Source organism: Morone saxatilis, unplaced genomic scaffold (genome assembly GCF_004916995.1).
Source record: "Morone saxatilis isolate NCDOM2014 unplaced genomic scaffold, NCSU_SB_2.0 Contig1, whole genome shotgun sequence".
NCBI classification, from domain to species: domain Eukaryota; kingdom Metazoa; phylum Chordata; class Actinopteri; family Moronidae; genus Morone; species Morone saxatilis.
In genome coordinates this window covers 7,498,775-7,517,678 of record NW_023339651.1, presented here as the reverse complement: position 1 = coordinate 7,517,678, position 18,904 = coordinate 7,498,775, and the positions used below count along the sequence as shown (strand labels likewise).

The 18,904-nt window shown below is 38.6% G+C and overlaps 1 protein-coding gene across 1 annotated transcript in view; it reads right to left on the bottom strand.

Moving 5' to 3' along the window:
* The window catches only part of cpxm2 (carboxypeptidase X (M14 family), member 2), a 31,272-nt gene extending 13,215 nt beyond the window's left edge, over nt 1-18,057 (bottom strand). Inside the window, exons 1-5 of the mRNA XM_035664319.1 lie at nt 17,409-18,057; nt 14,672-14,773; nt 7,512-7,621; nt 4,852-4,991; nt 509-593 (exon numbers count right to left, since the gene is read on the bottom strand). Of these exons, the coding sequence (XP_035520212.1) occupies nt 509-593; nt 4,852-4,991; nt 7,512-7,621; nt 14,672-14,773; nt 17,409-17,691 (720 nt within the window). The 5' untranslated portion in view covers nt 17,692-18,057. The remainder of the gene's footprint in view (nt 1-508; nt 594-4,851; nt 4,992-7,511; nt 7,622-14,671; nt 14,774-17,408) is intronic.
* Between the last annotated feature and the right edge of the window lie 847 nt (nt 18,058-18,904).

Below are 18,904 nucleotides of genomic sequence, written 5' to 3'. Positions count from 1 at the left end.
TGGAGCATCGAGGATATGATTTCCCTCAAAAATATCATCTTAATCTGATGTGCATGTTCATTGATAATAGGATTAATAATGTTGTTATTATTCTACAGCCTAATGCATCAGTTATCAGTTGCTGCTTTAGTTTGTTGTCAAGGTATTCCTGTATTTGGTTTCTGTCGATTTAATTACATGAAGTGCTCAAGTAGAGATGCAACTCTGACAATAAGCCAGGATGAGGTTCCCATCTGCTTGAGGATCATCAGTATTTACTATTGCCTCTCAGCTCATTAAGCTTGGAAATAAGCAGAGATCTAAATCTTCCTCTGTAATTGCTCTCAAGCAAGAATTCATTTTTCCATCTGGTTCCAGTCAATAAGGGGCACACAAAACAAGACTTTATATGAAGCTAGTTTACACAGAGAACGAATAATAATGCTTGAGCTCAAAAGCTGACCATAATTGCCTACTTTGCACATATATGTCAGGAGATACTAGTTTAAATTTCATGAATGTTACTCACCAAGTCCTCCGAGCCATTCTTTAGTGTTATCCAGGTGTGACTGTCATTGCTCACCATGACCTTGTACGAGGTCACCCAATCACTCCTGTTAACGTAAGAAAAACCGGGGATGAGAGGAAGAAAAGAAATATCCTAGCAGGCAGAATTCAATGCAAATGGGGGTGACTGTGAGGAAGTCACTCAGCACACATTCAGACAAGCTTAATTCTCACAGGGTGAAAGTCCATTTAAAAATAGGAAAATGGGAGAGGAGGTCAAAGAATTTATATTAGAAGTGTCATTTGAACCTTTTATTACTTAAAGTTTTGGAATGTGAGCAAACGTACAGTTTGACGTGCAGATGATTTTTAATTTTAACTGGATCGAATCATTCATTAATTAATTCATCTGAATCACTAAATAAATCAGAAATGTGGGAGGTGGTCCAGAAGTCTGGAACCAAGCTAAGGCAATGCAATGTATTATCTATGTGAGTGATGCTATTATGAATTCAAACTAGCATTAATGTATTCCTACAATCTCATTTGACTCTTGGGTTATTTCCCAAAAATTCTTCCTTTAACTAATATCTGAAACATCAACATCTTACATCATCACTTTCTAGAGTATGAAGTGCATTAAAAAAATCTGATACATACGTCCTACAGTACTAACCAGGTTAAGTTAAAGGACCATATATACTTTACATCACAACTGACCATTCAGCAAACCATGTTGGTGTGTTTTAATCATTTTAATCTATTGTACATTGGTTTCCATTAATCTCCAATCAAAAATCCATTAGTGCACTCTGCAAAGAGTTGCGTAATCCATCCCAGTGAACATCAAATCTGTCATAATTTTTGCCAAAAAGACATTACTGGTGTGAGGTAACACAATGGCAAATTTTAAAATCAATCTTAAACTGCATTATTATGCAACAATTAGGGCCATAGCCAACACTGAGGACATATCATCCCCACATTTATTAATGTTTTTATTAAGTAACTGGATAAAGAAAATATGAACAATCCACACAGTTAGATGATTTTAGAGTCTTGGTAGACTTTTCCTTGGACTCATAAATTAGCATTTGTACTTGAGGAGCTAAAGCATACAAACACACTTGAGCGCACAGTGAGGTGAAACATTAAAATTATACAGTGTTTTTTATGCCTGTCTTCAAAAAGGCAGATGACTTATTGTTCAATTATGTCAGACAGAGCGATCTTTCTCTGTGCAGTATGTAGGTTGGCAGTGAGTCCCTTGCTTCTGGATAAAGACATCAGTGCTGAGCTGGTCCAGCCTGGTAAGAATTCCCAGTTCTGCTAATTAAAGCTCTGTTATAGACAGAAGCCCCTGAGCTGGCACCACAGACAGTTACATGCCCTACAGAGCTAATTGCGGAGATATCCTGTCTCAGGCATTGGAGTCTTCTGCTCTCTTAGATCGTGCTGGCCTTGAAGGAAAATTACAAACACAGCCTGATAAAGAATCTCCCCATGCTCTCTAACTACACAGCAGTTTCCAGAAGTATGTGCCACCTTCTCCAATTAAGAAGTCCAAAGGCCAAAAGTTGTCAAATATTATTAGAGAGCAAAGTCAGAGTAGGTAGTTGGGAAAAATGTTAACAGAAGGAGTTACTGGTTCTCTGTGAATAGAGGCTCATGGTATAATGAAAACACAACTTTTCCCTTCAGTTTATCGTTTTATTGTTGCTAGAATGATTGTTGCCACTTTCTAAGAAGGTATACTTTATAAGTTGTAACCAATGGCTCTATTATTAGTTAATAAATCCTTTATTAAGGAAGTAAGTAAGTAAACTCATTAACAACATATTCTGGTCTTAAAAAACCATCAAGTAGTGAGGGGTTTCTCTCTATATTTTTTTTCCCTGCAAAATTTGGTACAACCAATAAACCTATTATTAATTGATTATCTGTGATTAATAACGCATAAATAAATGAATGAATAAACCCATTAGTTACAACTTATAAGTCCTTTATAAAGTATTCCTTAGTCAAAAGCCATTATCAAAGTACAATTTAGGGCACACACCTACATAGTAAGGAGGAGTTTTCTGAATTGTTCTCTGGCACATTAAAAGTTTAAAGTCAGGTCTGGCATAATCCAGTCTTGTTGAAAAGTGGGGGCTGAAAAATTCAAGGTGAAGTGCTATGACGACACACACACACACACACACACACACACGCATAATCCTCTGAGAGCTCAGAGTGGATTTCTCAAGAGCTCATGGAATCAAATATGTACTGTACAGTATGTGTTTTCTGTAAGCATAAATGTCACACACTAAAAATCCCAATTTCAATATAGCATCAACGCAATACTGTTTTAACTTTACCCATAGCCCAATAGGTAGAAAAAAGAAAAAAAAACATTTACCAATCAGACCCTAAAAGAAGTTATCATTTTGATGCAGCATTTTTCTATTACTTACCCAAACTATGATATTGTACATATGCGTTTCAGCAACAACGAAGTGCTCCAACTCTGTCTTTTAACCTCCTGAAATGTGATGTAGGAATGTGTAATTTCTACTCCAGTAACTACTGTCCAAATGTAGTGAAAGTTTTAGCAAATATGACCAAAAATGTTTTTTATTTAGGTTACCTGGGTCAGACCATATTATAGTAATATGGTTCTGTAATATAAAAAATACTGGGTAAAAACAAGCCATTTTCTTTCTTCAAACTAGTTTGATAGGTGACCTAATGGTTTCTTACCCCTACTAGGTAAAGTTAATCCAGTTCTGCGACAGTGCTTTATTAACCCAAACTGGGTCAATCAAGGTGCTGCTCTACAATTATTTACATTATTACTTTAAAAACAGTACCAATGTTATTTACACTCTGGCACAGTAACTGAAGTGATGGGGATGTGTAGGCAGGTTCTATATATAATAAATGTCTGCGTACTCAAAAAAGACCCGCTGATGGGCTGAGGAAGTGGGAGGTGAGATTATACCCATCCCTTTGTATTTGGAAGTACAGTACATAAGATTCAGTGGAGACCTGTATGTAATTTCTATCTTAACAAGCTTTACACACACTGTTAGCAGCACACAGCTGTGTCCCATATTGTAGTCAGTAGACACTTACTGTAAATATAATTAAAGTATTAAAATGTGTACAGCTTTAAGAAAAATATATACTTGTTACATCTCTCTTTTTTCCCTATTATCTGAGTGTGATGAACAAGCTTACAGCGCAGTCAATTTTTTTTTCTCTCCAGTGTTATTTTTATAATGTAGTGACCTTTTAAGAGAGATGAAAGAATGAGGCTGCACTCCAATCAATCAAACTCATAAATCCTTAATCCCACAGTGAGGGGATCAGAAAAGACTTGCGAAAAGGGCAGACACCAGTGAAGGTTCAGTGCCATGTGGACGGGATTGAAAAGCCTGTTTTGTTTATATTTGTGAAGTCAAATTTTCCAGTTGGGTTTAGAGGAAAATCCAAGAGTAATTTAGAGTTCTGGAACAATTATTGCTGTCTGTCTATTTCCAGGTTTCATTTCCCATAGTTATTTTGAAACTCATGCCATATGTAATTAGATTTTTGTCCATTTACTGTGTTTGTCTTTTATTTGCCATGCTAGCGGCATGGCTCTATGGATGGCAATGTCTGCTGGTCAGGCAAACACTTTAGTCCAGACTGACTTTATCTCAGCAAATACAAACATTGAAAGGCATTCATATTACCGGAGTGAATCTTACTGACTCCCCTGATGTTTCCTCTATTGCCAGGTTGACAGTGATAATTTCAGTAATGATGTGTGTTAACTATTGGATGGATAGCCATTAAATTTGGTTAAAACGGACTGTATTTCTATTTATTGCCAATAAGCAAATGTTAGCATGCTAACATGTAAACGTTAAAATTGCTAAACAATGGCATGTTGGCATTATCACTGTAGTCATGTTGACGTTTCACACAAACCATCACTGTGCCTACAGTAGGTACAGCCTCACAAAGCTGCTAGCATGTCCGTTGACCCGTTCTTGTTTTTTTTACAAACTTCATGATGCCAACCTGTGCTTGAAATGAACTGCTGATCTGAGTCACGAATACAAAAAGCAGGGATGTAGCAATGGTGATGCCATTGTTCTAACGGCGCATTATTCCAAGACCCCAATAGCCCCAAATGCCAAAAGCCCATTTGATCGACAACCCATTATGGTTTAAAACAACCTTCAAACAGACACCACCAGGATCTGAGGCAACTTAGAAAACCAGCACAAAATCCATCCTTCACAATTATCCTTTCAAGTTTGCTTGGAAAAGAAAATCCTCATCCTCGACCATCTGCAACTCTTCATGCATGTCTGCAGGGTTCCTACTCACGACCAGAGGGAGCTTCTGCCTTGTGTGATGACCCCTGTGAACTTTGTCAGCCTCCTAGCATCCACCTCGAACCACTGAAGTGGGTCATCTCTCCCAGCACACCAGGCCCCGTCATAGAGGTCATCTTCATAAAGGCCAGCCTGCAGGCCAGAAACATATTTTTATTCCAGATGTCCATGTGGAAACACAACCACACAGTCCAGTACAGTACAGTTCTCCTTTGCTTGTTTTTGTTACAAATCTATTAAAGGTTGCTATTTGAGTTTTTTTAAGTTTTGACAGTGTTGAGGGTGAAGTATGCAGAAGTCAACCAGGCTGGGATGTTTAGATGTGATCCTCTGACAATCTAAAATATGCTGTCAAGAATCAGCTAAGATAGATAAATGTGTCTACTAACATGATACAGACAGGTACAGGCTACATTACTCAAACTAGACCAGATAACACTTAAATGGAATGAACAAGGGCAAAACAAAATCAGTGAAGCTGAATTACGGGAATGAACGTGGGACACATCTGTGAGACAGGGATGACTGTTGAAAATAGATTTGTTTTCCCATTTTCCAGCATTCCTGACTTTTCTGCAACAGTTTTAGAGTACGTTTTACTGATTTAACAAAAGGACACATCTTAACACTTGCTTGATTCAACAGCTGAAAATATTAAACTAATTATAATGCATAAAATGCTAATCTCTCCATAAAGCCCGGACGAGTTGGCACTGTTGGCTCAGAGCGAGATGTGTGAACAGTCAAACACATGCTTTATGCTGACAGGCCACACTGTTCATCCTCTCATCCAAATGTAAACATTATGACATACTGCACTGTACATGCTGAGTGCATAATATCACTAGCTCCTTATCATAACTGTCAAGTCTCTTTGAAGTACACCACTCTTATTTTACATGGAACTAATTAATCCTAAGCCTTCTGAACACAGAAGAATGGGACGTGACACATCAACATTTACATATTAGAGGTACATTTTATAAGTTACGGTTGGAATTGGGTCAGTGTCAGTGTCACAATTATTGTACGTCTATTACAGAAACAAAGTGATCTGACAAATGTGTTAAACTCTATTATGTTATATTGGTTTATGAACAATATTAAGTCTAAATATAAAGTCTTTATCATGAAAAAAGTTAATGAATTAGAATTAGTCCCATGCATTATGAAAGTAGGTCTTCAAAGAAAAACTGGATTTCTAGAAGAAAGCACCTAAATTGGAATTATAGTTCCGCAAATATATGTGCAAATGTCTCCATGGGTCTATGCAGGAAATGATGTAGGTCACAAATACTGTAGAGGAGCCAGCACACACATTTCCCAAATCTTAACGCCTCACGTGGCTCCATGCTTGATCCAACTTCCTGTCACAATGTGTGTTCGTAACATACTTTTACTTACTCGCAGCTAGGAGAAGCATTTTCCAGCCATGAGAAGCAGGTGTTCAGCCCGCTTACTAAAGCAAAAATGAATGTCTATTTTACTGTTGAATGATTTGAGATCTACGAATAATTCTGCAAAGGAACGTCTGTTTTATGTGCTGTATGCCTGTCAGGTCGAAAAAAAAACTTAACAGATCTGAATGGAATATGAAGATGGTTTGGCCATGGAACAAGGGATTACTTTTTGGTGCCAACATCCAGGTGCAGAACCAGGACCTTTCAAAAAAGTTGGCAAGTATTCCATAATTGGATATATTTATTTTGCTGCAGGATGGGATACAGTTTTTAACTTTCTAAACATTTCTATTATGATAACAACACATTTAGAGTATATGTGCTATTTCAGTCTTTCGGTTGTTCATTGTTTTCCTGCCAGCCTAATATCAAAAGAAAGTTGAATTCATCACAGAACTGTTGGTGGCTGGAATCTAAACAAACTGTAGCAGTTACAAAAGTGGAAATAAACCAAGTTCACTGGCTACAGGCCCGATTCAACAGGCAACATCTGCTTTCTATGTGTTTCCCCTGATTTACAGATAATTGTTCTCCAGAATGGACATTATCTCTGTCCCTCTATGATCCCTGACAGGCACTCACATACAGAGACAAACAACAAATCCTTTGTTTTGTTGGTTTCCTGAAACATAATGCCTCGCCGTCTTGAGTGAATTAAGAGCATGTGTGTGTTTCATTAATTGTTCAGTTGGATTCGGAGCAGCGCAGCCTGCAGAAGATGAGGCTCGCTGCAGTCTGTACGCAGGCTAATACCCTCAAAGCACAGCTTGCACTAACAGGAAATACCTCTTCTCCCAGATGCCAATCCTTTTTATTAGGTTTGGGGATGTGCCCCTGGTTTGATGGCAACACTATTACTTTCTCTGTTGAGTTAGCTTTGGAGTATTAAAATATGCAGCGAGCTGAAACAGAATGATAATGTCATTCACATTTAACTGAGGCAAAAGCCAGTTTTCACAGCTGAAGTCTCTCCCTGGAGCTTAAATATGAATTTAAACTGATCCAGAAATTAAAAGATACTATCTCTCAATAATTTTTCCTTTTTTTTGTATTGCTGCTTTATGGAAAAATATGATTTCACAAAACATGAAAGGTTTCAAGGAAAGGTGAGATTGCCCAGGGTATGATGCGGGCCCCAACATTTCTAGTAAGCGTGCCCAAGCTACGCCAACACTTTACATTTCCCTCTTACCTGAATGTTAAGACGACCTCTGTGTGCACCAAGGCCGTAGCGTTTCGTTGTTGAAGCGTGAAGCTGGAAATCATCAATCTTCAATGTCTCCAGTCCCATAGGAGGGCATTCTAGGTAACGAGAATGACAAATTGGCCTGTGATGGTAATGTTATGTATCATGTGTTGCATTGCTCCAGGAGCATTGCTTTCTGCATGGTACAGCTCCTGAGTCAGGGACCATGCATTTGTTAATAGCTTGACTCAACAGTAATGAGCAATTTCGACTTTGCACATCGAGCACAAATGTGTGAAGCAAACAAGACAGCAGCTGCAGTCTGTGTTTGTTAGTGAGATGATATAATATAGGTGCTGTATACAGAAAACCTAATGTAGTCAACACATAGAGAACAATGCACAGTTTTATTCTAATAATGTGAAATGCCCAAATTAAAGCAGGATGTGATTATTATGATAGCGGCAATTATCAGTGTTGATGTTTTCTTCATTCTGCCTCCCAACTAAAAACAACAATAGCTCAAGATTTGTGTCCTTTGCAGCTAATTTGTCCATCTGCAGTACATCAGACTTTGAGCTTAAATAGAGACAAATACAGTAAGTTAATGTGTGTCAAACAAATTTTCTCAAAACCTGAATAAAATTGACTTTCACAGTGTGGTGGAGGCTTTGATGTCTTAAATGCTATGAATTTCAAAACATGTCAGTCTTCATGGATGATTAATGACTACACTATGAACGCTTCATTTTTAAAAAAATTTGCTATGCACACCTATCATAGCCATCTACCTGCATCCTTAATGCATGATAACATTGTTTAAATGACTACAGCAATATCATAAAAGGGAGAAAATGGGAAATTGCAGCTGCAAACTTGTCTGGCATGTTTAAAGATATTGGTAAAAAAGATATAATATGATCAAAAGAATATCTTTCAATGTCAGAAGGGCTTTTTGAGCTTTCAGATGTTATGAATCCACAAACTGCAGATTTATAAAATACCAAGGTTGGATTACGTAAGGTTTATTCTCATATTGCTAATCACCTTTACTTAATGCATGCCCACTATATGCTGAAACACTGGTATTCATGCTAATGGGTTTGGTGCCAGTCCTATTAACAAATATTGGATCTGACAAACAGCTCAAAATCATAAAAAGTTGAGTGAGCCCTCAAGACCTTTCGCTTAACATACCTATAGTTCTTTTTAAGCACTCCAAAACCAGAACTCTAATTTTCAATTGCACTTCCATAAAGTTGTGGGACACAAGCTCCAAAAACACTGGATCCTACATGTACTCTAATGCAACCTAATATTGCCACTTTGTTTGTTTGTTTCTGGGTTTTCTTTAAGTTGAAATTACCCTGATGACATCACTATGACCTCATCAGGGTTATCTGGGTTAATTTCTAAGACTTAACTCTCAGACTTGTTTCCAGTGGCTGAAGAGGCCTCCCCATTACTAGTACACTGATTGTGATAAGTAAAATCAGTGGAGACACAGCTGTGAGGCACAGTGCTGTACTGTATGAGCGTTGTGATGTAGACTGTGTGTGACCTTGATGTTTTCCTCTAGGCATGTTGTACAGTATGGCTCCATGTTTAGTCATGCAGAAATGCTGCAATGTAAACAGTACTCATCTTGACATAGAACATGTCATTTAATTACAGTTATTTGAGTTTTGTTTTGCTAAAGTCCTTTGTGAAGGATTTTTTTCCAGTGGCATGAGATCAATATACAATATTTTTTTTTCCCCCAATGGAAATTAAGTTGTCCCATGTATACACTTGTTTTCTTCAAGTGAAGTGCTGTCATGTCTTAAATCCCGAGACAAATATATTATATATTATATATTATACAAACAAATGACAAGGAACCTTATACTGTTTGCACATATTGTACATACTTTCCAGCTTTATACATGTTTAGGCATGTATATGTGTATTTTATTCTATTCTAATTTAAACATTTGTATAGCACAAATGAGCTACAACTGATCAATAAAGGATTATCTTATCTTTATATATATATATATTAATTTGTGATATATATAGAGTGACAGGAGAGTCTAGATACATGGGACGGGAGTTCTACCAGATCAGCTACCAGGGAGCCCTGAGGATTATGTTATCTTATCTAATTTCATTATGCAACCCTGTGTTGTGAAATGACAATAAATTAACCTGATTCATTGATATGTTTTAGAACTGATATAAGCCTGAGCCACGTGTTAATTACTGTAGATGATGATACTATATTTTACTGTGCAGGTATCCTCCCGGCCCAAACCAAAGAATGTGAGTAATCTACTCTCATAGTTCATATCTTTTACAGGCAGCACTGATGATGGAAAATTAGTAGTCATCAATATGAATAATCATCTTGTAATTAAGTCCTTGAGCATGCCAATTATCCATTAACACCCACTGCTACCACAGCAATGGTTTGGCAGGCATGTAGTTGTATTCAAAGAACTCTGACTTTAATCTGGAAAAACACAGTCTTTAAAAGAGAATGCTGCACATGACCTAAAAATGTTCTCATTTGCTGCTGAAGGGAGTTTATTTGAACAAATGCCTGTCTTTAAGTAATTGCAGAAACTAAGATGGTGTTCACTAAATAGAGCTCTTTGTGTGAGATTGGCTCATCTTTTACACTACAATGGATATCACCCAGTGAGGGCCAAATGGGCAAATCAAGGCTGATGTGTGAAATCCCTGTTACCCAACGGCTCTTTGGGTCAGATCAAGCTGTTTGCAGACTTCCCGAATCACAGCGATGGAATTTCAGAGCAAGAATTTCCGATTGGGCACCGGTCTGTTTGTACATGCAGCATATGCTGCACATGTTGCTGTCATACAGCCAGGACTGCCTTCACAAATGAACACCCAGAAGTTTAACAGGAACAAAGAACACAAAGGAATTTTGTAACTGTGCATCTGGACTTTTGCTTTTGCAGGATATATGGATGTGAATTTGGACATATAGCTCTGTAGTTAAGTATATTTAATCCATGAAGGAAGCTGCCTTTGCATTTATAACTGTTCCAGCAGCCTGATATGTGTCAGACACTGAAGACCGGCAATCACATGCACCAGGATTTTTAGAGAAGCCAGAGACAAAGAAGACCAGCATCCAAAATCCACACATGCATGAGGAGATTTATGTTTGGTGCATAAAGCAAACATAGCTCGAGTCCAAATTAATTCCTGCTGTAAAACTGAAGCGTAAATGTTGTTAACAAGCCAGAGGTGTGGTATCAGTATAGTATTCATAGTAACTCTATACAGCAATAAAACACATGTGTTGATCTTCTTGTGACCCTGCATGCCTATATTTGAAATCCTATTGGACTCACACACATACTGTAAGGCCACAGGCTTTCTGAGTGGAGTGATCACAACATATTAGGGACAACCCAGCCCCCGAAGCAGCCAAAAGGATCAAGGTTAGCAGGACAAAAAAAAATAGATGGGTGCCTGCCATGCTGCAAAGCCCTAAATCATTATCACCATCTGCATGCAATCCTTTGCAAGAGGACCCACACAGGAACACAGCATCTGGCTCCAACATTAATGTGTACCAGAAATGACAAAACAGACAGTCAAGGTCTGATATTATATGTTGCTATCTAGGCCACATGTTACTGCTGAGGTTCAAAAAACAATTTTAGGATCAAAGTTTGTCAATGTATATCACAAGTTCCTATTTTACACCTGGTTGTACACTATTGAAATACTTAAAGTGTATGAATTATTCATTTAATAATGTTTATGTAATGCAAACTGCTTTCAAAAAAGGAGCATTTGGCCTTTTTTTAATTAACAGAAAATGTTTTTTTAGGAAACACTGCAGCAACAGTTTACACAAAAGTGGTGTCTTGTAAACTTGAAATATCTAAAGCAAGACCAGGTAACTTGTACTTAACAGCAGCCACTGTAGTCACAACTGGTAACAGCAGGAGAGCAGCACATTAGATTTGTAGTTTGAGAAACTTGTTTGTTTTGGTGCGCCCGGTGAACAACTTTTATTTGAATGAATTGGTTTACATCTTGGAACAGTTTTCAGTTCATTATACTTGCATGAATGGGACCACAACAGGAGCACAAGTAGAGAAGAGTCAGAAAACAAAACTTTGCATTGTCACATACTGATATCAATCCACAGTTTAAAAATATTAATTAACATTAGCCACCATAAGCTACACACATAAGTAAAACTGGAACAGTAAATCCCCCTCAGGGAGCAACAGAGTATTTTATTAATAATAAGCTCAGATTTTCATTTGTGAAAAGAAGATAGTGTTAATTCTTTATTCAAAGTTACATAGTCTCGCTAAAAGAAAAGTAATTTAACAACTCATTGTGACAGACTCCATCCTCCTAATCATCATTGCATATCATCTACTGCACATCACACTATAATACAGTTCAACAGACCAATCTTTCAAAAACTCAGTAGCAGTTTATCAAACTCAGTCTCTAAAGCCTGACTGTGCACATGTTGCAAAGTATGATATCCAAGCAGAAATTCTGTTTCAACACATTTCTGTTGCGTCTGATGAGAACAATGAATGAGCTGTTGACACTTCCGCGGAATCTACCTTTTTTGTTCTTACAGACCCTTTTTAATGAAATCCCTATTGTTTTGGTATATGTGCAGATGTGGCAAGCACTGAGGTCCTGCTAAACCTCCAGCAATGGATAAGTAATTAAACATTTGGAGGCTGAACAATTTCTAAAACTGAGTAAGGAAACTCAGTTTTAAAGTGCATGATTTTTACAATGATGAAGCACTCAAAGTGTGACCCCAATGAATCAGCTGCTACCAGGAGACGCTGAAACAAATTTGGAAAACAGATTGGTGTTGAGTCATAGTTTCAGCCGTGAAAACATGATTTTGGGAGCTATAGCCTTCCAGATTTTGTTTGAGTTTCTTTGTGCCAGGCGTGTCAGCATGGAGTTCCCATTTTCCAACATGCAAGAATATCCAACTTTCTGCTCCCATTCCCAAGTGCCAAATTAAAAATGGCAGCCTTTCCGTCTGTCTCGGTAGGTTCCTTACAATAGCCTCAACATAAACACATAAATTCACAGTTGGCCACCACAGCCACTCTTAACCTCGCAGCATTAAATACAGCTTCCCGTTATCCTAGAAATGTCTGACACTGTGTAAATAAGTTTAATAAGGGTAATATCAGCACGTTGAGAGCTGTGGAAAGTCTGAGGTCAATTAAAGCACATGTGCTTTGCCCCAAATCACGTTTTCAGTCAAGCAAGTTTAATCTGTCATCAACCTAACAGGATGGCTACTGAGGCATCCTAGCTTCAAAGGCCGTAGCCATGGAGTCAACATTGGGGGGGCCAAATCTGCTTGATAAAGGAGTCTGTACATTAGGATTAGATTGTTGTAATTTCATTATTTGCTCCTTTTCTCACTGACCTCCATGTCACATGCTCTCCCTATTTGTTCCATGGTCACTCTCTGAGAGATGTTTCTTGGATTACCATTTCTAATGTGAGTGACATTGACTCATCTCTGTACTTTTATCATTTGACTGGCACTCCTTTTCTCACTGCTCTCAACTTTCTGTTCTTCTTTTCTGAGGCTGTTCAAAAAACTGACAAATGTCACTTCTTGTTTCATGCATGCCTGGGTTTGAGATCCCATACTAACGTACTGCCCACTACATTCTTAATCAGTATGCACTGCATACTAATGAGGTTATATGCTACTAAATGATCGATTAAGTATGCCGATTGTTCACTCTATGTTAACGTCTTCTCTGTATCACATGGCTTTATCGATCACAACAAGCTCCGACACAGCTGTGGAGGTAGGTCTGACTACTCCAGAGTAATCACAACATTACAGTCCGAGCTACCATTGAATTTAAATAGTTTATCACAAATGTAAATCAACATTTCCTGTTACGCTCAGTGTAGCTCAGTACTATTTTTTTAGGCTAAATAACGTAAAAAAGGGGAGAAAGGGACACTAAAGGCTAATGTTTGTGGTTCACATTTGATTAAAAGAAGAATAAAGAATTAAAGTAAGTACTAATATCACAGATTAAGCGGGTGGTATTAGCAGCTAGCATCAGTATATTTCACTGAGAAGCAGAAGAGGAGGCTGCTGTGCTGAGGAGGCGACTGCGAGTGAGAAAAGCCAGGAGGAGGAGGAGGAGGAGGAGGAAGGTGCTATCTTATCGTTTGTTTCTGGCTATAAGTTATCTAAGAAAGTTTACCTTAAGCAGTGCTTAACTAAACAGAATACATTTGCAACAGGAGATAGAAATGTTGCTTGAAGTCATCTGCTGCGTTGGCTGCAGTGGTCTGTGTGACTGTGGGGTGAGAGGGGGTCTGTGGGCTGACTGGACGGATGGAGAGAAGCCCCTCCAGGCTGGCTAGTTACCCCACTGGTGCTTCTGGAGCTTCTCAACGATCGGCATCAATTTACGTAATACTGCGATATGCGCAATCTACACAGTTGATGTCTCAATTCAAATATTGTCAAAAGTATATTTTGTGATGAAATAACTAATAATAGTAGTAGTAATAATAATAACAAATAACTGGCTAAAACCATCTGCCTTGCAGTCCACCATTGAAAAAGAGAAGCAATGTATTATTGGGCGGTTGAGTAAGTGCAGTAAGCTCTCGGCATATACTCAGATATTCTTGTTAATCTAGTATAAATCCAGGCATTTCTCACATACACAAATTCACATTTTAAACAGTTGAAACACATATATGTTTTATATCAATATATTTTGTATCAATTACATTTGGGTGGCACATCTCCCTCCCCTAATATATATTATGATTTCTGCCCTGCTGGCTTCAGTTTCACAAGTATATTGTGATCCATGGAAACCAAAACAATGCTTCATAGGCAAAAGGACATCAGTGCCTCTATGGCTTGACTACACTTCTGAGAGCATCATTTTATATTGCCAGACTTTTCCTCTCAGGGAAAATATTCTTTCTGAAAACTCTTTCCCTTTCCAAAATATTTGTCATCTCTGAAAGTTTTTTTTTCCCATCCAAACAGCTCCTGTGAAAGCAGAGAAAATGATCTCTGCACATTGGAGGGAAGATGAATTTTTATGAGATCATGAATTTCCCATAACAAGTGAGAGTGACATCGATTGTTCACTCACCCTCTTTTATCGAGTTGTATTGTCCTTCTCCTTCTGAGATGCTGTTTGGGGTTTTCAGGGCGCTCTTCTTGTTCTTCTCAGCCTTTTTGTTGGCTGTTTTCACTGAGGAAGATTATGACAACCCAAGAACAAAAATAAAACTTTAGAATTTTTATTAAGAGGCTGTGACAGGTTGAATCTCATTTAAAATTGCTGATTCATTTTGTCAACAAAGAGAGGGAAAAGCAATAGTGTTGACAAAGAAAAGAAGAAAACTTTGGCTGCATTCAGTCTTACACATATGGATAGATTCAGGATTGGGGACTGAACCAAGAGACAATCTCTGGGCACAGAATTTGAAAATGTTTAACTCTTGTGCTCTTTACAATAGATTAAATCATGGTAGTCGATCTTTATTACAGCGAGATAACTACCTCAAGGTTCAAATCAGTCATGAAAATAAGAGACAGGATGGGGGCAGGGGAGGCACATTGCAGCAGCTGAAGATGGAAGAGAGGCGTGTGCTTTTTATTTGACTGAGTGTCAGGTCAGGATAGGCCCCACGTGATAACAATCCTTCTCACATCTGAAAGCCTTTATCCTCGTTTCATTCTGGGGACAGGTTAAATCCTCAACAATGCTCCAAGCTGCATATGTGGCTCAGCATAACGGATATAGAAGGCTATGAGATAAGATCATTTAAATGTTTGAGAGGTGCAAAAAATACTCATGGCCATTTCAGGTTGATCAAAGTAGTAATGGCAAAATAAACACAACAAATAAATGTCCTGTATTAAAAAATCTACTTAAGAAAAACACCTTTAAGCAATAAAAGCAGTTTCAGATAAATTAAATAATAAATTAATCAATTGCTGACATACAAGGTTTTTTTCTTACAGCCTTTTGATAATAATAAGTTTAACAAAATCCCAAAAATGCAAACATTCAAGAACCAGCACCTCAAAGCTGTACATAAAGCTGAATTAATTAAGTTAATTAATTAATGTAATTTAAAAAGTTAATTAATTAAGTTTTTGAGTTTTTATTGTTATTAATATATTTGTTCATTTATTTGTCACTTTGGGACAGCAAAGGCAGCAGTAAACACAGTACTGCAATATTAAATTTTTGTTATGGCAAACAAGCAATTGCCTATTTCTGTCCAACAGACGCAGAGCAACAGAAACACTATATTAGTGATGTTATTGGCAGTCTGGCCAACGGATATCTAATATTCCCTCTTTTTTAGCTTTGTTTTGGTCTCCACCAACTCCTGCGGGAAATACTTGAAACAATTCAATAACTAACTTTGTGCCGGAAAGTTAGTGTACAGTTGGTTTTTCAAAGCTTTTTGCTGAAAATAGCTGATATTAGGTTGAGAGCTGTGAGAGTGAGCCAAAACAATAAAGTTGTGGGCTGCAAAACCAAAACAATTAGCTTAAAGGTGCTAAAATGCTCTGTAGAGCTGTAGATAACTGTAGAGTAGGGTGAGGATTCTCTGTGGGTTTGTTGACTATGATCGACCAGTGACTATTGATCACTTTACTATTATTACTACTATTATAGTTAATATGAACATATTGATTAGTGGAGCAAGGCTTTAGATTAAAATTTAACTACTTCCTGCGTCTGATTAAGAGTTTTCACTTTCTGGTCTATCATCAACTAACAAGATGTATATATTTTTTTTACTTTTATTTTTTTAGGCCTAAAAACAACAGTTTATCTTGTTAATAGGATGCAGTATGACGGAGGTAAAACAACTCTCACCAAAAGAGACCAGTGACTTTTGTATGTTTCACTGTTATCATATTCCTCTAGTCCCACCTGCAGCAGGTATCCCTGCTGAGACACGTGAAGCCAGATGCCTGAAACATGAGGTCACTGTTGACAAAGCTGCTCTAAATTATCTACCACCAACCAACCAAAGCCCTAACGCCTGTTACTATCCTCCAATCACCTGGCAAGATCTCAAACATACCTACAAACCTGCTACTGCATGTGCTGAGAGTAACATAGAGCCACAGAGAGCTGTGAGCTGTACATTTCTATATGAACATACTGTGTCTCAGCTTTGGGGAAAAACGTGGATTTCACGTGTCCTACGTGTAATGCAGTCCTGACCTCTGCCGCGCATGAGGCTGTTAATCCTGCTGTCATGCAGAAGCCTCACAGAAACATGGCTCTGATCGTTCAGAGGAATGAGGAGGAGGACTACCTGACAAGGTCATTGTTGTTGTTTTTTTCTCTGCACAATGCACATCCATCATGTGAATTAAATTCAGCTGCTCCTCTGAAGTCCCTCAAATATTGTTTGAATTTGCCAATCAGCATGAGTGTCTGGGGCACATTAGCAGACTCTGAGAAAAATAAACTTCATAAATACTAACCTGCAACTTCCAACTTTCAGCTTCACGTTGCACTACAAATTTCACCTGAAATGCATCAAACCAGGTGTTACACTTTATGTAATTTTTGTTTTACTGTTTATTTTAGTTTAGTAGCAACACTGACTGATAAAGTTACTTATAAGTTTTTCTAACTTAGAAGTTGCAGCCACAAAACCTCTATTGGCAGAATAATTATTCTTTAAAAATCCTTATTGCTGATCGATTGCCCATGGCACTGATATTATGATTTAGTGAAGAATTTCTAGAGTAAAAATAAAGTTTTACAACTGTATACACAAGAGAGCTTGAGACAGAAACTGTAAGAAAATCAACACTTTCCGTCCTGCTAAGAGATGCAGTTCTTTTACCTGATTTTGCATCAGCTGTGGTTTTATCCGCCTGCCTGCTGCTGTCTGCCTTTCCCTTGGGCACTTTCTTGGCAGGGTTTTGGCTGTGGTGCTCATGCCTGTCAGGTATCGAGGCCACAGGCTTCTCCAGCATTTGGACCTGGTTGTACTGATCTCTTGTCAGCAGCTCCTGCATGTAATAATCCTCATCCTCACCGGCAGAGCCATGGCTGAGGTCTGCAAGCCCCATGAGGAGTCCCAGCAGAGCCAGGAGGGTTAGGAGGCTGAGGCGCTGTCTTGTCATGACCCGGGGGATTATCTCCAGCTGAGAGTCCCGATGCCGTCTCCAGAGGAGCCTGCTGCTGCTGCCGGGCTGCGTCCCATCAACTGCTCCCCTTCCTCTCCCTTCTCACTCCAACACGGAGAGTTCACAAAGTTCTCAGAGCGCTCCAAGTCACTGACGAAAGCAGCGGAGCCAGAGGGTCCATGGACGCCTCAGCCTGGGAAAAATGCAGTGAGGGAGGGAGAAGCACACAGAGCAGGAGATGAGGTAGAGGAGAGGGAAGAGGCAGGGACACAGGCAATACAGTTCTCTCCTTTAGATGCTGGCAGGTGACTCAAAAAGAAACTGTTTTTCTTTTTCTCTTTCAGATTTAAACCAGTCCAGGCTGCTGACACAATGCAGAATAATTTTACTGTTGTGGGTAGAAGCGAAAGAGGGCTAGAAATCTCTATGGGAAACATACATTGACACATTCAGGATCTGCTTTCATCTCCATCTCCTCCCACTCTGTCTGGGGCAGGCGCAGCTTTAACCAGAGGAAAGTTTTTTCTTGCCTGCGGGGGAATCAAATCGGGGACTCAAACAGCTCTTAACCAATTTGCAATTCTGTGTGTCTAAAGGAGAAGCAAAGGCGAGCCTCTTGATCCATGTAGGGGTGTGTTTGAAGTCCAAACTGGCACAATACATGCATTCCCACACAAACAGAAGCAGTCATCTGCCCTTTTCAGTTTGAAAAGTAAATCACATCGGGTGTACAGCTGTTAGTGTGGTAAAAGTGCACTTATTGGGTTCAATGTCAGCTAACACTGCATGATATCCTTTTACCGGGAAAGATAATTAACTTGTTGCTCCTCTGTAGCTGCCTCATTTGCTGAGGCTGTTCTTGTTTCAGCTAAGACCTGTTTGGACTCTGCTCTAATTTACACATTGACAAGCGGCTGAAATTTAGGAGAACAAACTCTCCGTGGAGAGTTCAGGCATGTTCCAACGCAGGGATGGAGCGATGCCCTGTGTGTCACAGCTCATCACATCAGTGCTGTCTGTTCTTCATGAAGCTCTTTCTCTCTTTTTCTCTCTATCGCACACACACACGCTCAGAAACTAGCTACAGCAGCCGACAGAGCCTTCCTTTCACAAGAAGACAATAACAAATCCCAAAGCCAGCAGTCAAACTGACACACTCCTGATTAAAACCACATTTTGTCAGCTACAAAGATTTATCTTTAAGTTAAAT